The sequence below is a fragment of the Convolutriloba macropyga genome, chromosome 4 (genome assembly GCF_964194025.1).
Source record: "Convolutriloba macropyga chromosome 4, txConMacr16.3, whole genome shotgun sequence".
Lineage (NCBI taxonomy): Eukaryota > Metazoa > Xenacoelomorpha > Acoela > Convolutidae > Convolutriloba > Convolutriloba macropyga.
In genome coordinates this window covers 51,720,204-51,744,350 of record NC_134471.1, presented here as the reverse complement: position 1 = coordinate 51,744,350, position 24,147 = coordinate 51,720,204, and the positions used below count along the sequence as shown (strand labels likewise).

Below are 24,147 nucleotides of genomic sequence, written 5' to 3'. Positions count from 1 at the left end.
TACAATCAACGTTAGACTCATGAAAGCCCCTTCAACAGCGAAAGCAATGAAGTACGACTCATGGTTGTGTTTAGTTGGCAATGGAGTGACGCAAAACGATGATACGGTCGAATTGTCTTTCCAAAACGTATACCAAGTTCAGGCTTCTGAAAGAACAAGTTGCATGAGGCAGGCAATTCACTGGGTGTTTGGTGAAAATATCTCGGTAGGAATTTTGATTTTAATCACTTTTGACGGCTCTGCATCTGGATATTACTATATTTTGTTTAGAGGGGAATCGTAGAAGATGGTTGTTGCGTGCTGGCTGTCCTCAACGCTACTGTTTTCGAAATAAATCGCTTGTGTTGCCAAATTTTTCTCGGAGACGCCAACCTGTGCTATAGTGTCGACGAGGTATATGATCCAGATGATCAAACGCGATATCCTCCAGAATATTTGAACTCATTATCTGTTGCTGGCGTTCCTGAGCATTGCCTTGTTTTAAAAGTTGGCATGCCTGTAATTTTACTGAGAAATCTAAATCCAGCTGAGGGATTATGTAATGGTGTTCGACTAATTGTTAAGGAGATCATCGCTAAAAGACTCGTTGTTGCGCATTCTTTCAATAATCCGGAGGTTTCATATATGATTCCGCGTGTTAATCTGATTATTGATGAAACTGTGAATGTCCCCTTAAAATGGCGTCGAAGACAGTTTCCACTTGCGCAAGCCTTTGCGCTGACTATCAATAAGGTTCAAGGACAGACCTTGAAGCGAATGGCTGTTTGGTTAGAAAATCCTGTTTTTAGCCATGGACAATTTTACACCGCAGCTTCCAGAGTTTCTGATCCGGATCAAATTTCGTTTTTCGTTCCCGAAGAATGTTGCACAAAGGGAGTCGCTAGAACTAAGAACATTGTGTACCGTGAGGTGTTGTAAACTGATTTACTGAGCTTTTGCAGTTCAATGGAGATGCTAGACTGAAAAACGTTTAGACAATAGTTCGTAAACGGATTCACTGATTGCATTCTTTGATCGCCTAAACGTTATAATTCTTAATTAGGTATGTGCGCAGTCTACTTTAAAAATTTGAGTTCTTGAATTTTAAGTTGAATCGAAGATTTGTTTTATCTTTAGAGGAGATTTCAGTTTAGTGGTTGTTCAATCTGATTAAGTTTTCTAATTAGGACTCACAACTTTTACTCAAGCTTTTTGAAACTGTATATTTGGAGTGTTTTGTCCAAGGCCGGTAAAGTTTTTTAACGGGCCTGCTAGTGGTATTTAACTGGTTGGTTTTTTCAGTGAATTTATTTTCAAATTTTCATATTCATTTCACGCTCAAAACTACGAATTGAATAAATTATAATTTTTATTGGATGCTTCTACACGATTGAGTGCGGGTCTGGCCGATGGTCTGGCCTCGGGTCTTTTTGGTCTGACCATTGGTGTGGGCAACGCTCTGGCCTAGGTTATGTTGGCTGTAAACAATGGTCTGGACAATGGTTTGGTCTGTGGTCTGTTTGGTCTGGACAATTGTCTAGATAGTGTTCTGGCCCACGGTCTGGAGAATAGTCTGCTCAGTCTGGCAAACACAGACTGAAGTCTGTTTTTGGTCGTGTCGGTCTGAACCCCGCGTCCGCGACTCAAATTCACCTAACCAATATCGGTCTTGGGACGCGGATATCCTCTTGGGAAACAGTATCTAACAAGCGATCTCCCAAAATAGGAGATTCGCGAAACAGTTTACTCACTTAACGATCAACCGTGCTGAATAAAAAAGCTAGGTTTTTGTTATGATACAGTCCGCTGGATAACAGAAAAAAGATAGGTTTTTGATCACTTGCTTTGCTACATTAATGTATCCAACCGAGTTAGCCGCGAGTGCATGTCATGCAACATTTTTGCAGAGCCGTTTTTACAAAAACGTATAGAAAAAAAATTCCTGATAAAGAATTCGAGTTTGCATTTTTTAAAACGTATTTGGTCAGATTGAATCAATTTGGAGACAACGAAACCAATTTTGTTAGATATAGAACATCATTGCAACTTTGATGCGACAATTGGCGACCACGACCGTTTGATTCACAAACATCACCCACACAGAATCAAAACAATTTGTTGATCAGCAAAACTGAGCGATTATTTATTGGCATTAACTGAATTCAATGTAATGCAACGGTACTTTACAGTATAACGAATAAAACAGTTCACTGAAAATTAACGCAAAAAAGTAATTTACGGACAGATTTGAAACCGTTGAAACGAACTGGGCGGTGTAAAGTTTTCCATGTCAATGATAGCAGAGCAGAGGCTACAAATATATTGCGCGGACCTATATTTGCACTTGTCGAATAATGAATTTGACTTGATGTTATATGTAATACAATAATCTATGCCGATCGACAGCCTTGATTATTGGCATTCCAATAAAATTCGAAGCCCCATTTTAATCTATTAGCAACTAGGACTTATTGCTCGCCATCTTAGTGGGCAAATAGCTGCTGCAGACCTACAGTCGCGTTTGCCATTTAAAAAATAAAGCGGTATAATTGCACTCTAAAAAACGTGCAGGTAAAATTTCCTAAAAATTCAAGTAAATTTCTGCATTAAAATCACAAAAAATTGCAGGTAATTTACCTGAATAATGTGCAGGTAGGGAATTTCGGGGAAAATTGTTCAGATAAATTTACCTCTACCATATTTAGTGTGTGCAGGTGATTACGGAACAGATCCTATAAAAATATAACGTTGCGTCCGAAACCGGTTTGTCCACAATATACCTAATTTAAAGCTGTGAGTAATTTTTGAGGCCGTTAATACAACAGCACTACAAAAACAACTGGTTATTAACGCTGAATACTAGGTTAACGCGGAAAACTATCCACTAATGCTTGCTATAAAAGTAAATTGTAAAAGTATCCCGAAATATTGTCAAAATATTGTCAAAATTAAACGCTTTAAATATCCCGAATCAAGTCTTAATCCTTACTGAACCAGTCATTTTGCAAGTCTTGGATCATTAATCTATCAGGGATCGGATTATGTTAGTTTCTGAATCAATCCTATGTCTTAACAAGTCGTGAGCAAATCTTGACCCAGACTTGACAAGTCGTCAACCAGACCTGTCCAAAATTTGACGTCTTAAGCCATGTCTTGGCAATGCTTCCATAGTTGTGCAATTTTGTTATTGTAATATAGATAGGAAACTATTTGAAATGGCTTGTTTGCAGATATCTCCGAATTGATAACTCCGTCAAAATTACCAAATAGGTAAAGTTACGGAAAAACGTTGATATTGTTTGTGAAATGCAGAAATTATACATGATATTCTTACTATAATCAACATTTTTTGGCTCTGTATCATTCGAAACGTTCCAAGTCTCAGCGACAACTTGACTCAAGACGTGATCAGCACTGATTAGCTATCCCGAAGCGTTAATTTCGCTGGAGAAGTACTGATCAAGCCTTCAACCTCGTTCCGGGATATCCCTAGTGTTCGAAGATTTCAAAATCGCGCAAAAATCTTGCAAACAATCATGGAAGGGATTTTTTTACGACTACAAAAAAGATCCTCAGTTACCGATAAGATCAGTAACTAAAAATTCCAGCTGTTTGTTTTTCTATAAATAATTCGTTTGATTAAAAACTGAGAGAAAGATTGAAGGTGTTTGTTTTCATCGTTTATTAGGTAAATTGAACTAAAAAAAGAAGGATTTTGATGGCTCGAGATGTCTCTAGTTATTTGTCGGAAAAGTGTATTTGAATTCAAAATCGTGCGAGAAACTTGCAAGGTTCTTGCACGAATCATTTTCAGGATTATTTATTTAAAAGATTCTTCAAGATTCTTCATACATATTCCAGCATAATCTTACGTGGATTAGCCGCTCTGACTCCAGCGAGAGCGGCGCCTTCGTAGCTCTTGTCATTGTCAAGTGTCCTGCAAGAGTTTTCTTCACCTAAAACACAATTTGGTAGGTTATCAGGTTGCTGTCGTTACAGAACAGCGACACAAACTTTAAAACATATTACAGATATCTCAATTGTAAAAACGCAACGAGGCCTCAAAAACATACGTAAGACTTTTGTTCTACAATGTTTAAGCATCGAATGAAATCATTTAAAAAGCTATTTTGTTTCGCAGGCTAGCTGGACTTTAAATATCTTAGTGTATAAGACTCTACTTACATATGGGAACTTCAATACCGAATGTGTTTTACATTTGGACAAGTTTTTACATTTGGAAAGTGATTTTTGATAAATATTTGTTATACTTCGGAGATCAATATTGGTTGAGCATGGATTTTTCATAGGTCCATTAGGGCTTTAAGTCAAGATGCTTGTCTGATTCTAGAATTAATATTAGTCTACTGCGACTATGCTGTATGCAGACTTACGCAAATTGTAATCAATAAAAATCTGTTCAACTTTAATACGAATGAGGTCATTGTTTGTCTGGACAAAAATCCCAACCGAAAGCGGTCTTTTCCATAATATCTTGGGTTGCGCACAAGAGGGCTCTGTGTGGCTTAGGTTCATAAGGTTCATAGTCTGGATAAAAATCCAGTCGCGTGTTCCATCTGACCAATAATAAAGTATTGTTTTTTGCACATTACTTGGCCGATGATCTGGCTAAAGTTTTGACCTAAGGTATGCTCCATCTGGCCGATGGCCTGGAAAATAAATGTCAACGATAAGTTTGCGAACGATACAGCCTATTATACTATCAGAACTGTCACAACATTTCTAGCCAGAACGACCATTCATACAATTTATGTTTAACAATTTTCAAAACGAAGTTTCAAACAAATTAGGAAGTCTAATGGCTGAACATGACGTATACAAATGACAGTGGCGTCATTTTGAAAATATTGAGATTTTGATGTACGCAGGTCGGACTTGAACCCCTTTGCGTGGATTTTTCCCGGTAACAGCGCATTGCACTCGTCTGTAATTGAAATTATGTTTAATTGTTACTTCCTTCTATTATTCAAATTGTCGCAAAATTAGAACCAAGAAAGAGGAGAAAATGTTTTGATTAGAGTGCGTTGCGAGTCGACCCGCGCCTTTTGCTTCCTAGTGGCTGGCGCTCAGTGTCATACACATATTCATTTTTTTGTCGAAAATTTTAAAATGGGTTCAAAGCAATTGAAGCAGAGAGGATTCAATTCTGGCTGGTGGTTCTGCTAGTGTCTTGATGGTTGAACATCACAAATAGACAACCTGATCGTATAACAAAACTATTTTAACTTAGTTTTATTCTTTTTTCAATGATTTGGTGTGAAGTTCAAATTATCAACTTTCAATTTTGCGCGCTATTCACTTGATATGATTATATTAATTTTTGGAATACACCAACTGAGAACCAAGTTTTCGAATCGTACAATATATATATATATATATATATATATATATATATATATACAAATATTTTTATATACATTATATATTTATATATATATATATATATATATATATATATATATATATATTGCATGTATGAATGTTTGTGTGTCTATATAATACTGCTTCTCTTTGATATAACTAACAGTATAGTTTCCATATAACTGAAATCAAATTATAACTTTGATCTAACAGGACTAAAACTGCATTTTTTCCTGGTAGTATTGGGATAAAGATATATTTCTGTGATCTACTTTTCCGTTTTCCTAATAAAATTGTCTAGGTAGAAAGAAGGTGGCGGTGAAGCGAAAATTCAGAAAGGTAAAGATGTCACCTTTTAGTAAACAAGTCATATATTCCGGATCATAAGACAGCTTGATGGATCGGCCGCTGGATTTGAAGAGAGTGCATTGTTGGTCCGCTACGTTGCCGTGAATACGCGGATTTTTCACCTGTACAGCCCTAACTCTGTCATGGTTAGTTATGGCTTCAGTTATGCAATCCCAAATAGTGTTGCCTGTAATTGCGGCGTCAGTCTGGTAATCGATTTCTATTCGAGTTGAGCCCAGAAAACCATAAATGCATGGGGTGTCTGAAACAGTAGGGAAAATTATGAAATTCCCAACTAATATAACCCTTGGTTATTGGCAATTAGTACTGGAAAAACCAAAATCCAATACCTTAGCAATACTTAATTATAGACTGACCAATGTCACGATTTTGAATTGACTATAGTTTTACAATAATTTTATTCTTGTGGGTTTTTGCTTCTTAGATTAATCAGACTAAATGTTTATGGCTGCCAAATATATCGGTTCCGCTCACTGGAAGGGACCCGGATCTGAGCGTCATTAAAATTCAGTACTGAATCATAGAATTTTCGTCATGATTTTTACTATGCGCAGAGCTCTGATCATGGCACTTATTAGACATTTCATGATAAAGTTCAGAGTAAATTTCAGGGATTCTGAACAATATGAACCTCATAAACTGTATTTTCTATGATCACCATGATGATTAATATCTCAGTCATAAAGAAAAGTTACCGTGCAAGTATTAAGCAACAGTTTATAAAAAACAGATATTCCTGTTAAAAGAATTTGTAAGATAAATATCTCGTACTGCTTAAGTACAGCTTCACTGTCAAACGATTGCCTCGTACAAACTCTTTCAGGGGTTTATGAAACCTTACAAGATAACTATTTTTCTTACTATATTGGAAATATTTCACTTTCATTTATAGGGTTCATTTTATAATATTCGACAGGTTTTAGTTTTGTTCGCAAACACAGCTTCTATTGCATCAAAAGAACTTGTTGACGACGAAAGCTGGTTGTTCAAATTTATGCAAGCAAAGCTTTTGCAAAGACACGAAAAAAACAACTCAAGAAGCTATTTTGTTTCGATTACATTTTAAATAATGTATAAGGTTAATTCACACGAACAGTGTGCAGGTAAAGCCACAGGAAAGTAAAGTTTACCTGTAAAATTGTCCTCAAAATTACCTACCAGCACATCATTCGCGTATTATACATGGTAGAAAACAATTATTTTTAATGAATACATATGAAATTTACCTTTACTTTTCAGTTAATTTACCTTTAAAAGACACTCACTGTAAAAATTAATTAACTGAAAAATTGCTCAGATAAATTTAACTTTAAATTGCCTTGTTCAAGTAAATTGTGCAGAAGGACCACATGCACAATTCAGGTAAAGTTACCTGCAAATGCAAGTACGTTCAGGTACCATGCAAGCTGAGAGCAGGAGCACCAAAATACATGCAGAGTTCAACTTAACTTACCTGCATCACTTTTAGTAAATTTGCGCGCACTTTGTTAAGAGTGTAGACAGTGTTGTCATGGCAGTTGGATGGTACAATTTCAAAATTAAAAAATACCAGAATTTTGCAAGAGATGATGGCTAAAAAAGTGTTTAATTTTGCAGTTAACATTTTCGCATTCAGTCGCTTAACTTTTATTCCGGTCAACGTGCTGTCATAAATACAAACTGAAAATTGAAACCCTGAATTTTTAAAAAATAGTCTGGAAGAAATATTGTTGTCTGGAATTCCATGTTAATTTTTCATTTCACAATTGTTCTACCCTATATCCATCATTATTATCCAGCGTTAAAAATGGGGGATTAGAATGTAAGAGTAGAAAAAGGCGCTGATTTTTTTTCACACAGAAATTCCGCCCTTGATCTCAATCATTCAGAATAAAACTAGCATAGTCTCAAATGTGACTTAGCTCAGTGGAAATGCGTGATTTTAGTGCTACATAGACAAGGGTTGGAATCTCTCTTAATGAAAAAATATTTACGTAGGAATATTTTATTTTTCGACATGTTTTCCACGTTAGAGCAAGATTTATACTCTTATTCCATCTCCAGTTTTCAAATGTTTCATTTTTATACAGCTGTTTCCAACCAATAAGGTTGGTGAACTCACGGTGCAAAAGAAGTTTATTTCCAACTTTTCCAAACGTTCACCGATTTTAATGGTGGACATTTGTTTTAAGCTAAATTTTTGGCTGATTAGCAGTTTTATTTTGACGGACTGGCAATTAACTATAAGTTTAACAGATAACCTCAACCTTTCGCAAAAAAAATTCCGAAGAATTTCCTAATTTGGTACAAATTTATAACAAAAAATTAGCTTGTTGCCACTTAGATTTTTACAACCTAGATTTTTCTATCAAATAAAATGCCTTAAAGAAGAAAAAAGCTGAAGTTCGTGGAAAATCCAAAAGATATCTCATGCCATTGTATCTGTTAACAATTATATTAAAGTTCAATAAAGCGAAAAAGTTCTTTTGAAAAACAGCTTAATCATCAGGTCAAAGAGCTATTCAAATCCGTTCAAGCTCTTACCCCAAGTTTTTTTGAGCTGTCTGCTCGCCCTTTGGTGCCCATCACGGAGGTCTCCCCGCACGGTTTCATATAATTCCAATGTTTTGTTGCACGATGGTCGCACAAATTTTGGTCGCTAGAAAGTCGCACGAATTTTTGGGTCGCTCGAAAGTCGCACAAATTTTTTTGGGTCGCACTATGGTTGCACCAATTCTTGGGTCGCACTACGGTCTAATCAGAGGGCTTTGAGTCGCACGATGGTCTGATCAGTGGCAAAGTCTGGGAAATGGTCTGATTAGAGCGGTCTAGGGTCGCGCACCTTACAAGCTGGTACAACTAACTGAACTGAGTAGGAATAAAGGAGATTTAGTACGAGCACGAATTTTTATGAAAAACTGCTAAGGTGTATATTTACACGCGCTTGTAGATGTACTAGGTCAGTTGGAGCGCAATAGAAGGAAAAATCGGCAATAAACTTACTCCAATGAAAGGAATAACAACACTTTTCATACCCAGTTCACACGAATACTCGAGTTCACTTGCGGGTCCGCCATTCATGACATTTTTCTGATTTGCAGTGCCGTAATTGTCGACATCTCCTTCCAAGACCACGTAACTGTCACTTCCTGCAATTTTACCCCACGAGACGGGGGCAAAAGCAGTGGAGAGTATACCCGAGGTAGTAGATTGGGCTGTTGAATTGTAACTACCTTGTGCCACAACCAATGATTTGTCGTAAATTTTTTTGCCCGGCACTGCGTACCCCCCGGGTGTAGTTCCGTTGCAGGACCCAAACGGAGTCATTCCTGAGTAATAAAAATAACGGTTGTTCGGTTTCCAATCATATCATTCCCTTTTTTGTCTTTTATTGCATATTATTGAAAGACTGAAAGAGTGTCTCTGAGTTCATTTGGGCTGCAAGCGTCTGCTGCTTTTTAACTAAATATGCTTAGCATACAAAAAGATACAGCACCTATCAAAATTGGAATATCAAATAATTATACAATGAGGCTCCGTAATGTGCGTTTGGACATAAAATTCCGACTCCGCTTAATCACATTTTAGTCTTAGTTGTCTACCAAATGAGGAAAAGATAGAAAACTTTCAAAACATCATAAATTTTCTGAAAATAACTAATGTATCCATTTAAAAAGTCGTTTCCAATTCAAACGGCTAAGTAAATTAAATAATGCCCCATTAAATGATACCATGCCAATACGGAGACTACGAGACAAGACAAACAAAATCAATTAAAAATCTAAAGCGTTCAGACCAAAACTGAAAATATTAAAGTCAAATTATTATCATACGAAAAGAAAACTACACAAAATGACTTGCATCTCGCCAGTAAAGCCCTTAGTAAAGCCAGTAAAGACCCATCTGTATGTGAGACCCGTCTTTGTTGAAAAAAATTAACAAATAGACAAAACAGAGAAAGGACAGAGAAAAGAATTACGTTTATGCTTTTCGAGAACAATTAGTTTCAAAGTCATAAAAACCATAAGATCTCAGCCAAAATCATTAAACGGCTTCTTTTAGTCCTCCACAGAAAACCTTTTAGATCTGTCATTATCCAAAATGTCGAACTACTACAAAAGAACAATTACAGGCAAAAACCAAAAATTAAACTATTTTTATTTGTAAGAAAACACTGTCGAAGACTTTAAAACAACTAAACGCATCGATTGCAATCGATTTATCTTTTTTTTCAACGCCATTCATATTATATTTGACATGTATTTATTGTGATTTGTGAACAAGTCAACAAGAAGGACCTCCAACAAACCTCAAAAAATAAAAATTCAAAAAAAGTCTTGTAGTGACTCTCTTTTCGCTAAAACTCCGGCTTGAGGTGACAGAAATAGGATAGAAATAAAATTGTCAAGAAAGTTTTTCTCTCATAAATTTTAGTCTAATTTCTAATAAATTGATTTTTTTAGTCTCAACAAAAACAATCTCTTAACAAAAAAAAACAAATTGATTTGTTACTCCATAGGAAGCCAAATGGAGCTGTCCTTAGTGTGAGACTATGTCGAAAGACTACGAACTAAGGGCTTCACAAATAATTTTGTTTTGTTGATGCATATAAAACACATAAGCTTTTTGCAGGGACTATAATAAATGTTTTTTAACCCTAATTTACACGTAATTGCGTTCTGTCAATAATTGCGTTTCGATTGAAAATCAGTATGGTCTGTAATAACACAAAAAGAAGAGGACAACGCCCACAAACATATTTGTATAAACTAGAGCTGTAAGAAACCAAAGTTATCCCGCAACTATTCTGGTTTTTAATTGTGTTCTGGTTTTTAAAAAGCATTAGAACAACTTTTTTCACTCGAAATTGATTTAACTTGCAACTCTAAAACATACTACACATGAAATTTAAGTGAAACTTACTAAAAGAGGCAATGCATAAAAACACGCTGCAACATGCTTTTTGTCTGACCGATGCTGCCTCGACAAAAAGGCATAGCCAGAGGACTCCTGAGTCCACTGAAAGAATTGACCGACACACCGCAACACCCAAAATACAGAGAAGAAGAATTCCATTACATTTAGGTTATTAATTTACAGACAATCATGAGGAAAAATATAAAGACAAACAAATCCTGAACAATCAAAAACTTTCCCTGAATTATTTATTCAAATTTTGTCCCCCAAACTGTCATTTGCAAGAAACTGTTTATATGAGTTTTCACGATTTGTGTTTGTTTAAGGAACAGTCGCAAAATTATAGACGAAACAAAACAATGGTTGCATTCAGCAAAAAAAAGGCGATGAAAAGGAGAACTAGAAAATTCTAGTAGCCGAGTAAAATATGAGAAACACAATTTATCAGTAAAGTACACAAAAATCAAATTTTCATAAAAGACAAAAATTTGAGCGACAGTTATAATTTTTAGTTCATTTTTGTCAGAAAAACAATTATTTGGAAAAAGCATTATTTGGAAGTCAATGAAACTATCGGAAGCACTGTTTTGAATCAAAAAGTTCCTCGAATACCTCAAAACTTTGAAAAAGATATGAAAACTGTTGAAAAACCTCTACAACGGCTAAAGGACTGATAGTTCAAACCTAATCTCAAACTCAAATCTTTGCTTCTGTTAGATGATAAAGCTTCCAAATTTACAGTTACGGGTTTATATAAACGGGAAAAATCCATACAGTCAAAAAAGTTAGAAAAATCTAAAAGAACTGCGTTGAAAAAGCCGCTCTTGATCAAAAATTTTTTTCGTCCAGCCCAAATTATTCACAGCAAACTCTTCACATCAATATATTTGGTTCCCTTCGATGAATGATATGATCAAAAACACCACTCTTCATCTCTCCGTTCTCTTTTTTGTCCTTCCACAAAAAATACAGTTTTAAGACACAACTCGACCGGTTATAAAAGTAGATCACCTTAACTCCTATTCGAGTACAAAAAAGACCACGAAAAGTGACGAATATTTCCGCCATCATTCAGTGGGTGGCATTAGTAGACATTGCTAAGCGATATTTAAATGCGCTCGAGATGGCCAGCCGAAAAAGAAGCTGTGCGCACTTTACTGGATGTCTGGAAGTGCGTTGTTATGAAGTTTGCACCTGGAGAATAAAATGCTAATGCTTTTTCCATCTCAAACTTGAAATTCATTCTCCATTGATATCAAGGGTCGAATAACCTTGGATATATACTAAATCATGGATTATAAATTGTCTATGATCATACTCATTGAGCCTAAATACCACATTTAAAAAAAATATGGCCAAAAAAGATTAAGTTTCTGCAGTTTTTGGCTTAGAAGACTGACAAATTATTTGTATAAATTTAAGTGACCATTTCTCATTTTGTGGTGTCTGTATGTTATAACCTGGTGCAGTTAATTCGGCCAATTCATTTGCACTTGCGGCCTCACATGCTCTCTTCTTAGATGCGACAATTGTACCCTCGTCTGTCAAGTGAACGGATTGCCATCCCCCCTCATTGTGAAGTTGAAGATACATTTTATCCTAACCATAAATACGTAATCAGAAGGAAGATGGCTCAAAGTTCAAGAGAGCTCCAAAGTACCACAGAAGCTGAGAGATCAAAATTTGTTTTTTTTACTTGATTTCAGCTTTTAAGAAAACATCAAGTAATTTTAATTAGGGAAAAAAGTGATGATAGTTTCTGGCGTGACCGATCTAGAAGATTTTTTTCGCGTTTCATGATCATCCTCTTCACCGCGTTAGGCAAAAAGGATATTGGTTTTACGATTTCAGAAGTGTTGCCATAACGTATACATTGCTAATAAAAAAACATATTTTTTAAATCCAATTATCTGTCTAATATATCCTGCTCCCGCAATTCGATGACCTAAAAACTTTCAGGTAGTACTAAAATGACATGAAATTGAAAACTTTTTCAAAGTAAAGAAGTTAGAGGTATTTTCGTTTTTCATTAATACCTTGAAAACGCCAAGGTAATCAGAACTTAATTGTGATCAGAGTTATCCACATTTTTTCTCATTTTTCTTTAAATAATCCAACTTCACAGGTGCTAAATGGACCAAATGGTCCAAAATTTTATTTGGTAGGGGCGCTGTTTCTTAACCTAGTGGAGAGATCGGCCAAATGAACAGACTAAAAAATGTCGAGGTGGTAATTTCCCCTGTATTACTTTCCCTAAGTAATATCTCTACCCTAATTTCCATGGTAACCATGGCAATAACCCAAATTAACGTACAATAATATTTGACAACATGACAAATCCCTCGGCAGTGGTGATCTGAAATAAGAGGAACCGAGTGAAGGCTGTCCTGATGTAAGTCTTCTCAGTGTCATCCCACATGTGAAATCCGTGAATTCCATAGGCAAATTGAAAAAACTCCAGCTTGAATCTCCGGTTAGGACTCCAAACGGGGGCAGTGGCTTCATAAATACTTCTGAAGGATCCGGTGCCATCTAGGATTACACCGCCTTGTAAGCATACTTCAGTCGGATCTTCACTCAGCACTAAACATTTATCAAACATTCACTTTTGCTACAAAATGTACACTTTGGGGCTTTTGTGGCCACAAAAATGAGAAAAAGGTTGAATTTTTCCTAGTTAGTTCACCGCTCGACGAATTCGCAACAAACTACACGCTCAAGAAACAATTTAGAAATCAATTTTTCTAGAGAACTATTAACATCGATAAGTGCTAAATAACAATTTGTGTTCAATCCCAACTCAGTTATGCGAGGGCCTTTTATCAAAACTTGTCTTTCCTCTTCAAGGAAAACTGGCAAATTCGTGTAACTCTACTCGAGAAAAATGTGTCGTTTGCGCGTAATTTTACTGTTTGCACACAATAAATTGAGTTAATACGTTACTTACTGAGTTTCAATCTCAATCAAGGGGGCTCTGTAATGTGCGATCGCCCATAAAGTTCCGACCCCGCTCATCCACAATTTTGGCATAATTGTCTACCAAATGAGGAACAGATAGAAAAACACAAAAAATTAAAGTATTTTTCAAAAAAAACTGGTCTGTGAAGGAAAAGATAGCCTCCAAAGCAAATAACTCAGTGGAGTAAAAAAAGATGCATTAGATTGATGAGATACGCCGATATTAAGAAAGCGAGCGAAGACGAACGGCAAAATCAAACAACAACAACAACAAATATTAATTACATCAAAAAATTTATGTCCGTTTAAAAAAAAAAACTTAATAACAAAGTCAAATTAGCGTCAGATAAAACTGAAAATAAACAAAATAACTTGTAATTCACCAGAAAAAAAGGTTATTCACCAGTTCATAAGAAATCTTGGTAACAATTAGACAAAAAAGAACAAACTTTAAAGTTAGAAAATTCGCTGAATTTGAAAAAAAACAATTAATTTCAAAGTAACGAAAACCATTAGGAATCAACTAAAATATCCCATAGGTTTACAATTTCCAATGCTTCGATAGAAGGGAATTAAGAACTCTTGTTATTCAATTTTTTATGCAGTTACAAAAAGAACAACAAATAGACAACAAACTAAAAATCAATTAAAACTTGCCAGAAAATGATTTGGAAGCCGTAAAGCCATAGTTCGTCCACCAAAATATGTTCGATTGCACCTTCGTCGAACACCGATAATGTATTATGTGGCCGCTCATTAAGGAAAATAGGCAACAATTAGACAAAAAAGAAAAAATGCAAAATTATGTAATACTTGTTTTCTTTCGAGAAGAATTTAATTCCAAAGACATGAAAGCCATTAATTATAAAATCAAAAAGTTGAATAGGTTCATCCATTCTTCCAATGGAAGCCCTTGAGAGCTGCAAATATCCAGAATATGTCTTACGTCTACAAAAAGAACGTCAAATATGACAAAAATCAAAAACTAATTTACTTTTTTTTTGTGAAAAACCCGTGTCGAAGCCAGTAAATTCATAATGAATTCTTGAAAAACATTAAAGTTTGTGATACCAATCCTTTTTGACACCTTCCCTTGACAAAAATAATGTCATCTTTAACCTTTAATTAATGAGACCAGGTAACAAACAGACAATAAAAGGAACCAAATTGCGAAGTTGAAATGTTTTTTATTTTCATTTTGGAAAACAATTGTTTTCAAAAACAAGAAAGCCATTATCTATCTTCTAATATCAGAACATCATCTCATCTACTCTTCCAGGAAAATCAAGTCAAACCGGGTCATTGTACAGGAAATTAAATATGACTAAAAAGACCAAGTAAAAACTAAAGTTAAAAACAAAATTAAAAAATTACATTAAATTCTTCGAGAAAGTTTTGTCGAAGCGGTAAAGAACCACAATCTATATCTTTAAAGATTTAAAAATCATCAATTGTGCGTTATTTTGAACACGAAAAATGTGATATATGAACTGACAATAACGTGAAAATTTGACAAAATTAGAAACATCAAAAATGGGCAAATACCTAAAAATTAGAAAAAATTTGTGAAATCTAGTAGTATCAAAGACAGAACACCACAAATCAAGGCGTAAAACCGCAATAAAGACTAAATTTGATTTCAGCAGAAAGAAGGAGCGCTCGTTGATTGCTGACACTAAGCTACAAGTTGACCAAAGTAAGAGAAAAATGGAGGCAAAACAATTAAGCCATTTTTTATTTTAAAATCAAATATTTTAAAAGTCAAAACGACCATAAGCTTTCAAGCAATCAACTAGATAAAATCATTTTGAGCTAATTAGGAAGTCAATAGGACCTATCACTAGTGAGCTTTGATTTGAAGTGTTCTGTTATTTAATTAATATAAAAAAGATCGATTTTTTCTAAATAAAAACCGACTGATATTAATCCGAATTATTTTTGAATTGTAACGGTCCAAGATTGGTACGGAACTAGTCATGCTCCTGCTGATTGTCAATTAGGAATATTTAATTTTTGGAATGTCATTGATATAGATTTTTTGTTTGTTAAAAAATCAAAAGTAAATGCTGCGTTTTTGTTAATCAACGAATAAAGTTAGCAAAAAACGGCAAAGTTTTATTTACTGCGCACTCTCAACGGAAGTTGAAGTGGAATTAGCCCTCTCTTCAGTCTACCAGTCGACAAAGATTGTAATAGTGGTGTTTGGGTGTGCACTTCCTGCAAATCTAATCAGATTGGACTAAAGAAACTTATATCGTGCTGTTTTTGACGAAAAAGTATGAATTTTGTGAAATTTTAGCCAGATTTTGTGACAAAAAAGTTCAATGAAAATAGCCGCAATTGTATTTTGTCTTTAAACGTAAAATCAACAACATTTTCATGAAAAAATTTTGTTAGATTTTATCAAAATTTCCCAAAAAGGTGAATGAAATCAACGGAATTCACTCTATTTTCTCGAGAGTTTAAACCTCGATATCTCCCTGTCAAAAACGAAAATCAAAAAATTTTTTAAATTCCATATTCTCCGATGGACAAGCTTTCTAATGATACCAGTCTCAACTCTCTACGATGAATATGTCGATCGGCCAAAATTGACTGAACAAAAAAAACCCATTTGAGTATATAGTTCCTCTCCCCTCAAGAGGGGTCGGAACAATAAGAAAATTGATTCCCATCAGACAGCGAAAGCAAAGTAAGCCGATAGGCAAGCAAGCCGACAGGAAAGCAAGCCGAAAGTTATTTAATAGTTATGTAATCTATCAGAAATAACTAGCAGGTCAGTAAACGCTATCTGAAGGCATCTTATCTTGAAACTTTAACAATTGATATTCTCACTGAAAACTTATGCGTGATAACTGGTGTACATGCGATCGTTTCAATGATTTTTTTGCAAAACTACTTTGGACACGCAAACTAAAAATGAAGAGAGCCAACTATGTCACAGAAAGGTTTTATGCGAGTTAAGAGTAATAGGCGTTCTCAGAAAGCATTAAAAAATCAAAACAGATAGCATTAGTCATAAAGAGGGAGAGAAAAAGATAGATCGATAGCAGCAGAAGTATATAATGAGTCGAATAGCAAATAGAATTAAAAATACGAAAAAACCCAGAAGACAGAGAACAAAAGAACGTTGAAAGCAGAGAGGGAAACAGAAGAAACGAGTCTGGGAGAAAGCCAACGGGAGCGATAAGCGAAAAAAGAAAATTAAAGAGAAAAAGAGAAAGAAAAATCACAATTTAAGAGACATGAAAAAACAGAAAGAACACAATGCTACAGAAAGCATAAGAACCCACCGTAAGAAAAACGATAGGAAACAAAAAATTGAATCAAAAAGAGACAAATAAAAAGAAAAAAAGAAGTTCGTAAACAATCGAGAGAAAAAAAAGAACGAGAGAGAGAGAGATAGAGAGAGAGAGAGAGAAAGGAGGAAAACGGAAAATGCGCGAAAGAACGCAGGAAAAAACGAAACCGATAGAATGGAGAAAAATAGTACAGCCAGAAAAGAAGCCGAAATCATGAGAGAGAAAGTACAAGAACAGAGAGATAGTGAGCCAGCGCAAAAAGCAAAAATTTGAGTTCAAAAAAACATCACAGTTTGAGAAAACACTTGAAGAGCAAAAATGGAAGATCGCACAACCAAAAAAAAAGAGAGAAAGAAACTGAAGAAAGGGAGAGATACAACATTTCAAAAGAGAAGAGAAAACAGATCCTGGGTGATACAATGAATTCCGGCCCTCATAAAAAGGATGAATGTGCTAGTGAGAACACCATGGATGTGCCTAAGAGGAGCAAGGCGCTGATGAAAACGGAATCGTTGGCAAGACTTTGCGAACGCAAGAACCGATTTAAAGCGATTCCTAATGCCACCAAAAAAAATTTTCCTGAAGAAAAATTAAAGACGCGAAATTATAAACCTATCATGTTTTGTATGCAATAATTTATAGGCAACAGCCCTTATTATGAAGAAGTCCTCTACTGAGCGCTAAAAAAATTGTTTTTATTTCGATGCCTCCCTGTTGTCAAATATAATTTTTTGGCGCCTAAATTTGATTTTTGCGTCGGCACCTTTTGGGTCTTTTACACTTCACATTTTGTTCGCTGAATTCTTCTGTTTTAGAAAACTTTCGTACAGTGAAACTTTGAAAAAACAAATTTCCATCATCCACCTTCTAGTCCTTGACGTTTCTGGTGACTTTTCCGTCGCAAATTTTCAAGACAACCTTTTTCATCAACAATGTTTGACAATGAATTACGAAAGACAATGTTTCTTGTTGTCATAAACCCTCTTTGTCTTGACACAATTTCGATCATTCACGTTTTCAGTATCAGAATTTTTTTGGTCATAGACCGTTTTCTGAGGAAATTTTTGGTCACAGACCTGTTTCTGAACAACTGATCAGCCAATGATTTTTTCGGCACTACTGTTTTTGTTTATAAAAATACCGATTATTGTCCTTTTATTTAACCAAAAAATTACGGAAACAGGCTTTTTCGTGAAGCCTTTTTGGTAGATGACACGATTCTTAGCAACATTTCGGTTCTTTGACCTTTTGGCAACACTTTTCGGTCAACGAACTTTCTGTAACATTTTTCAATCAATGACCTTTTGGAATCATTAATCGGTCAATGACCTTAAAGCAGGATTTTTCGGTCATTGAACCCAATTAAGCAACCACTTAACCGTGCTCTCCGCTAGTACTGTCAAAATATGCTGCTTAAACATTTTTCAAGAACTTTCTGAGAACTTTGGACAAACAAACGTGCGCATCCCAATATTAGTTGCATTGATGCATTTACCGAGAACTCAATAACTGTATACGACTGTGAAGTAATTGAAAAAATCCGGCAAAAATAAGGAAAATGAGCGCAATCGTCACAAATATCAAGATTAAGCAAAACTGCTAGATTTGCATTTAAATTAAAGTTTTGTGTTCTCTACTGTGACAATGAAACATTCGACTGACATTCAGAGAAACGTCATCGAAAAGATGTAGGGGGATAAAGTCAACATGCGTTTGTGGTAAGCTAAATAGTTATTCAAGCATCTTAAAACAATATCAGAACCTCTGATAAACTTTTAATAATTCAACTTGATGCACATTCCCTCACTTTCGAAAGTAAAAATGGTGAACAGTAAAAACTGTAAAGAAGAAAACTCTCAATAACTAGGCAAACAAGTATATCAAAAACTAAAATCTGTGAGGCAAGAACATTGCCAACAAGAAATCTTATGGAAAGAAATTACTGGATAAATTATTCGATCGTGAGAGAAAAATTGTAAAACTCCCTCAGCCAATGAAACCTACATCTCAAAATTTGAAACATAACCGACTAACTTCGGGCGAAATGCTCTTAAACGACCGGCAAGCGGTTGGCTCCGTCAGTAGCTAGACACGGTTTAGTGAGGCTAGCTCTAGCTTAATTAAGGGGCGTGAGGTGAGCAGGGTGGTACACCGCTACGGGGGGGGGGGGGGCAGTGGGGGTGGGGCAAAAGTGGGGGAGGGGGCTACAGTGATTTGCACATTTGGAGACTAATAAGCTGATAGTCTCTAAGAGAACTTAATACTCGCTGTATCCCGCTTCTGCGGACAAAGTCAAATGGGTCTCACGAAAATCGGTAAAAAAAACGCATCAAAAAGACAACAGGTTAATATAACTGTTACAAGCTTTGTTTAGGTAGTGCGAGAGAGATAAAAAAAATGAACAAGAAAGAGAAGGAAAGAAACGCAAATGGCAGACAGACACACACAGAGAGAGAGAGAGAGAGAGAGAGAGAGAGCTAGGAAAAGTTTCCCTGATGAGCTTCGAATCCACAACTTCTGTTTTCTAGCCGTATTCGCAATTAAATCAAATAGAAACTGAAAAGTTTATTAAAAAAAGTTTCTAAATTTCGCGGTGGAGAAAAAGTTCAAAACCATTTTTCTCTCTGGAGTTCTGTCAAAAAACTCATCTAGCAGACTTAAAAAGTTTCGTTGGCTAGTAATCACCGTTAAACTTACGGTCAAAAATATTTGCAAGTTTTTTAAAATGTCAATTTTAACAAAACCTTGCTAAAATTCATGATATTAATATCTTTAGAACCTGTTTGTTGTCTCATGAGACTATCCAGTATCACCATTTCAAGCTTTAAATAGTCTCAGTGGCTCATAAAAATACAAACTTGTAACGTAAAAAAAATTCTGAAAAATTGAAAGTTAAATTTTTATCAAAATATTGCTAGAATTTGAGTCATTAAATTATTGACAATCATTCCCTTAACTCTAGAAACTATTCAGTCGCTTATTATCAAACCTTAGAGTAGGTCCCTGGGCTCGGAAGAAATCCAAGAGATTCAAAAATTTTCCAAAGAACTTGATAAAAAATACCTCTAGAAACTATGCAGTCAGCTATTGTCCAATCTTAGAGGAGGTTCTTTGGCTCTTTAGGCTGGAGAAACCTAAAAAAAATGACAATCATTTCCCAAAAATTCAAAGATTGCAACTTTCATCAAAAATTGCTAAAATTTGTGATAGTAAAAAGTCAAAACTACTTCATGGCCAATAAAAAAATTCCAGTTACTAATTATTTAAACCAAAAGAAAAATCCAAATAAAGGTCAAAGAAGGAAAATAAAGGTAAAAAAATTAAAAATTCCAAGCTCTGTCGAAAAAATGCTAAATTTCGTGCCGTTAAAATCTTGAAAAACATTCCATTACATCCAGAAGCTATGCAGTAAGATATTATCAAATTCTAGAGGACACTCCTGGGCTCTTGAGGCTGGAGAACCCTAAAAATTGAAAGCAAAATCGAAATAATTGAAAAAAATGCAAAATTGAAAAACTTGAATAAAGAAAATAAATGTCAAAAATTGCAAAAAATGCAAGTATTGTCAAAAATCGTGATGTTAAAAAGTTGAAAACCATTTCATTACCAATAGGAACGTTGCAGTAACCTATTATCAAACCCTAGTGGAGGATCCTTGACACCTAGGGCTAAAAAATTCAAAAAAAATGACAGAAGTTTTCAAAAAATTGTGAAGTTTCAAAAAATTTTCAAATTGTGAAGTTTAGTATAAATTTGAGTGCTTTTGTTTGGAGTACCTGAACATGTAGCTCATAAAGTGGTCATAAAAAGTATTTATTTCTTGCAAAGGACCTTTATCAACTTTAACCAATATCAATTTTAGACTGGTCCATCAAAAATTTGAAAAACGACAAACAAAAAAAGATTACTTTTTAGCTCAAAAACTCCTAAAATGACCATTTAACCCCAATTTACGGCTTTACCAGTAGCTACACCACACTGAGGACTACTAAACATGACTAGGGGCCTTTAATGAAACTTAATGCCCGCTGGGCGCTACCTGTTTATCGTTTTTAACGACGAAAAGTCAAATGGGTCAGACGAAAAATTGATCAAGCGACAAATACACCAAAAGGACTAGTAAAATTGCTGCAAACTTCGTCTGCGGGCGAGCAATTAAATGGAGCAGTTTCGCTTCTTATGTTCGCAACCAGAATATTGTCGACGAAATAAAAAGAAATCAAATAAAAGCCAAAAATGGCAATATCCGCTTTTTGGATCTATTTTTAATTGATATTTTCGGTGAATGGCTTTTCTTGCATCCCTGTTTTCCTGCGGCGCGTGCACCTTTTGGCAGCCGGATTATCGGTCATTAACTCTTTTTGCATTCAGGTCAACGACTCTTGCAATCTGCGCCTTTTCGTACATTGACCTTTTACGAGAGCAATTTTTTTGGTCATTGACCTCTCGCAATCTTCCCTCTTAACCATGCTGCTCGAGAGCTCTTAAACATGCTCTTCGATAGTTCTTAAACATGATCTTCAGAGGCCTCTTAAACATGCATTTTTGCCTTTTGTTAAACATGGTGCCTTATAAACTGTCATGTAATTAATATATAGGATACATTGTCAGCCGTTACAATCAATACTGCGCGTAGTATTATAGTGCATAATGTATTCCAATGCACCAAAGAAACAAAAATGCGTCAGTTTTTAGATATCTAGTGGGTACGGGCCTCAGCAGACCGCTGTCCTTGGCCATGCCTCTCATCCGCTGTGGGATGTAGTCCGGAAATAGCGGGCCGGATATCGCGGCGAAGCCGCGACGCGCGCGACGCGCGCCCACCGGCCCGGCAGGGGCAACTTAAAATACGCGTATCCGAAAATTTTTCGGCTTACGTGACCTCATTTTCAAAATTCGGCTTGCTTGCTGATCGGCTTGGTTGACCGCCACCTCATCAGACCCTCCCTTTGAGCGCACACCTGCAATTTTTGCGTTGAAATCCGTAGATATGCGAAATCTTTAGTCTAAATTTTGATTTTCTTTTACCTTGACAGAAAAAAAAATTACACGGCCAGAATAGGGCTATAGAAAAAATGGGGAACCGCAAAATCATTCTTCAGGATTGGCTTATTATATTACTATGGTCTGGACAGAAATGTTTTCGCAAACACTAACAGATTGAAAAATGTTCTGAGGGAATTTGATTGCCATTATAGGCGAATTCAATTGTGGGGTGGCTATAAAACTTTTTTATCTGAAAGTTGTTCTAATCAGAGGTAATGTTGAAACAAGATCTTTTCCGTTTGTTCCCAAAACATTAGAACACTGGTTTATGTTTTTGCCAGGATTAATATCTTACAACATTCTGGCAAAATCTGCTTGCAAGATTCTGGCAAGTTTTGATTTCACTCATCACTAGGGTAAGGAATTGTTGAAACTTAAACATGGAACAGTGCCTGGTTCCATTACCGGAAAATCGTAATCAAAGCTGAAATGGAACTATTGCTTAACATTTATGGTAAAGGGAGCTAACGAAACGTGAAAAAAGCCCCTCCCTCTTTGCAGTATTTGCTTAAAAATATGCACAGGACCTAAGTTTGGAGAATTTAAATCTGCTGACCCCATTTTTCATTCTTTTTTGGACAGTTAAATCTTCCGGGCCAAAAAAGACAGTTATTTTTGTTGATCTATGATAAAGTTTGACAGGTGAGCTTTGTCTTTCATTACAGGCCCTTGCCATGGTAGAATTGAAACTTTAATGATATCTGCCTTAACTTATACTAAATAAATGGCTTTCAAACGCATCTTTAATAAGATTGCCTAATACCGCTCAGATTCATACTCAGTAAATAATATAAATGTCAGAAATTCCCTCATATGGTAGTAATGATTCAAACCCTGCAGAAATGAGACCGCAATTGAAATCCAATTTGACAAATTATCCCATGTATTAAGCTTATATGAAATGGATTTAACTTGCTAAGTTGAATAAATTAATCCGCTTTCGTAAAACATCGCCATTAACCCACCGCAGCCGCTTTTAATAATTTTACTACTGATGGTTGTAAGTTTCAGTCCTTATTAGAAAAACAGCAAAAATTTTGCTAGAGCTGATCAGGTAAATCATTGCTTTTGTTTCAGAATAACTGTGTGAACTTTATAAATAGCAAAGTTACATTTCGCAAAGTGAAAGATTTTAGTTACAGTTGACCTCTAGCGTAACAGTGTACTGGGTGTTTTTTTGTCAAAAAATGACCGGCTTAAGCATTTTCTAAAGTAAAAAGCGTTTTGGAACAATTTTGAGTGCTCCTTGTGCTTTTAATGAGATGATAATGAATGAAAAAAAAAAGAAATTTAGAAAGTTTCTTTGTCAAAGTTTCAAAAACCAAAAGAAGATGTTACTTGACCATCTACATATATGTGTGGACAAATTTTGGCCACAAAACAAAACTTGATTTTCGATCTAATTTTGTCTCGGAGCTCTCCAATTTCTATTGACCCATCAGTCAGATGTCATGAGTTAAATTATCTTAACTGTTGAAATGGGACTCTAAAATCTACTGATGAAATCGAGTTTACCAGGGCCATCTAGAAGTATAACGAAAATGGCAAATTATGTTGAAGATTTGGATAAAAAACTTTTTCACATATCCATCATGTACAATTTTTTAGCGAATCTAAGCTTTTTCTGTATTTTTGCATAGGTAAGTACAATAACTAAGGCACGTTTTTTATATTTTCGAGCTCAAAATTTCATTTAAAAATCAATTGATTGCATTTTTTGACACTATCCCAAGACCAAGAAAATTATGTTCACATCAGCGACCGACTGACAAATTGTGGATCTACAAATTTCAGAATCAACTACTGCGAGTATCACGTTTTTTTAGGCAAAATCTAGCGCAGAGAAAAAGGAGGTTAAGCTTGACACTGATGGAATCACGTGGTCTTACAGGTAACCAAGAGGTGAAAATTTTGTCCGTTATTTAGGTGTAAGGGGATCAGATGAGACCTTCCTAGCCCGTCTCAGAAAAGAAGCACCCTTTGGTTACTTCGAAAAACTCAAAACAGTTAAGAATCCCGAGGAGGAAAGGAAAAAATAAGATTTATCTCAAGATTGAGGTACTCCTAATGATCACCTAGACTACAAGACCGTTTTAAAACCTACACATCAATATCTGTTGTTGAAATGACCAAGAATTCAGAAGTCAACCAAGTAAGCGATTTGTTAGCTAACAAGCATTTTAGAGGTAAAGAATAAATTTGGCAGAACTTCGAA

General features: G+C 35.4%; 1 protein-coding gene across 1 annotated transcript in view; it reads right to left on the bottom strand.

Annotated features, from left to right (window-relative positions):
* The window catches only part of LOC142338094 (uncharacterized), a 166,899-nt gene that overhangs the window by 83,082 nt on the left and 59,670 nt on the right, over positions 1–24,147 (bottom strand). The window contains exons 6-9 of the mRNA XM_075387726.1: positions 12,941–13,209; positions 12,087–12,225; positions 8,745–9,038; positions 5,714–5,971 (exon numbers count right to left, since the gene is read on the bottom strand). Of these exons, the coding sequence (XP_075243841.1) occupies positions 5,714–5,971; positions 8,745–9,038; positions 12,087–12,225; positions 12,941–13,209 (960 nt within the window). The remainder of the gene's footprint in view (positions 1–5,713; positions 5,972–8,744; positions 9,039–12,086; positions 12,226–12,940; positions 13,210–24,147) is intronic.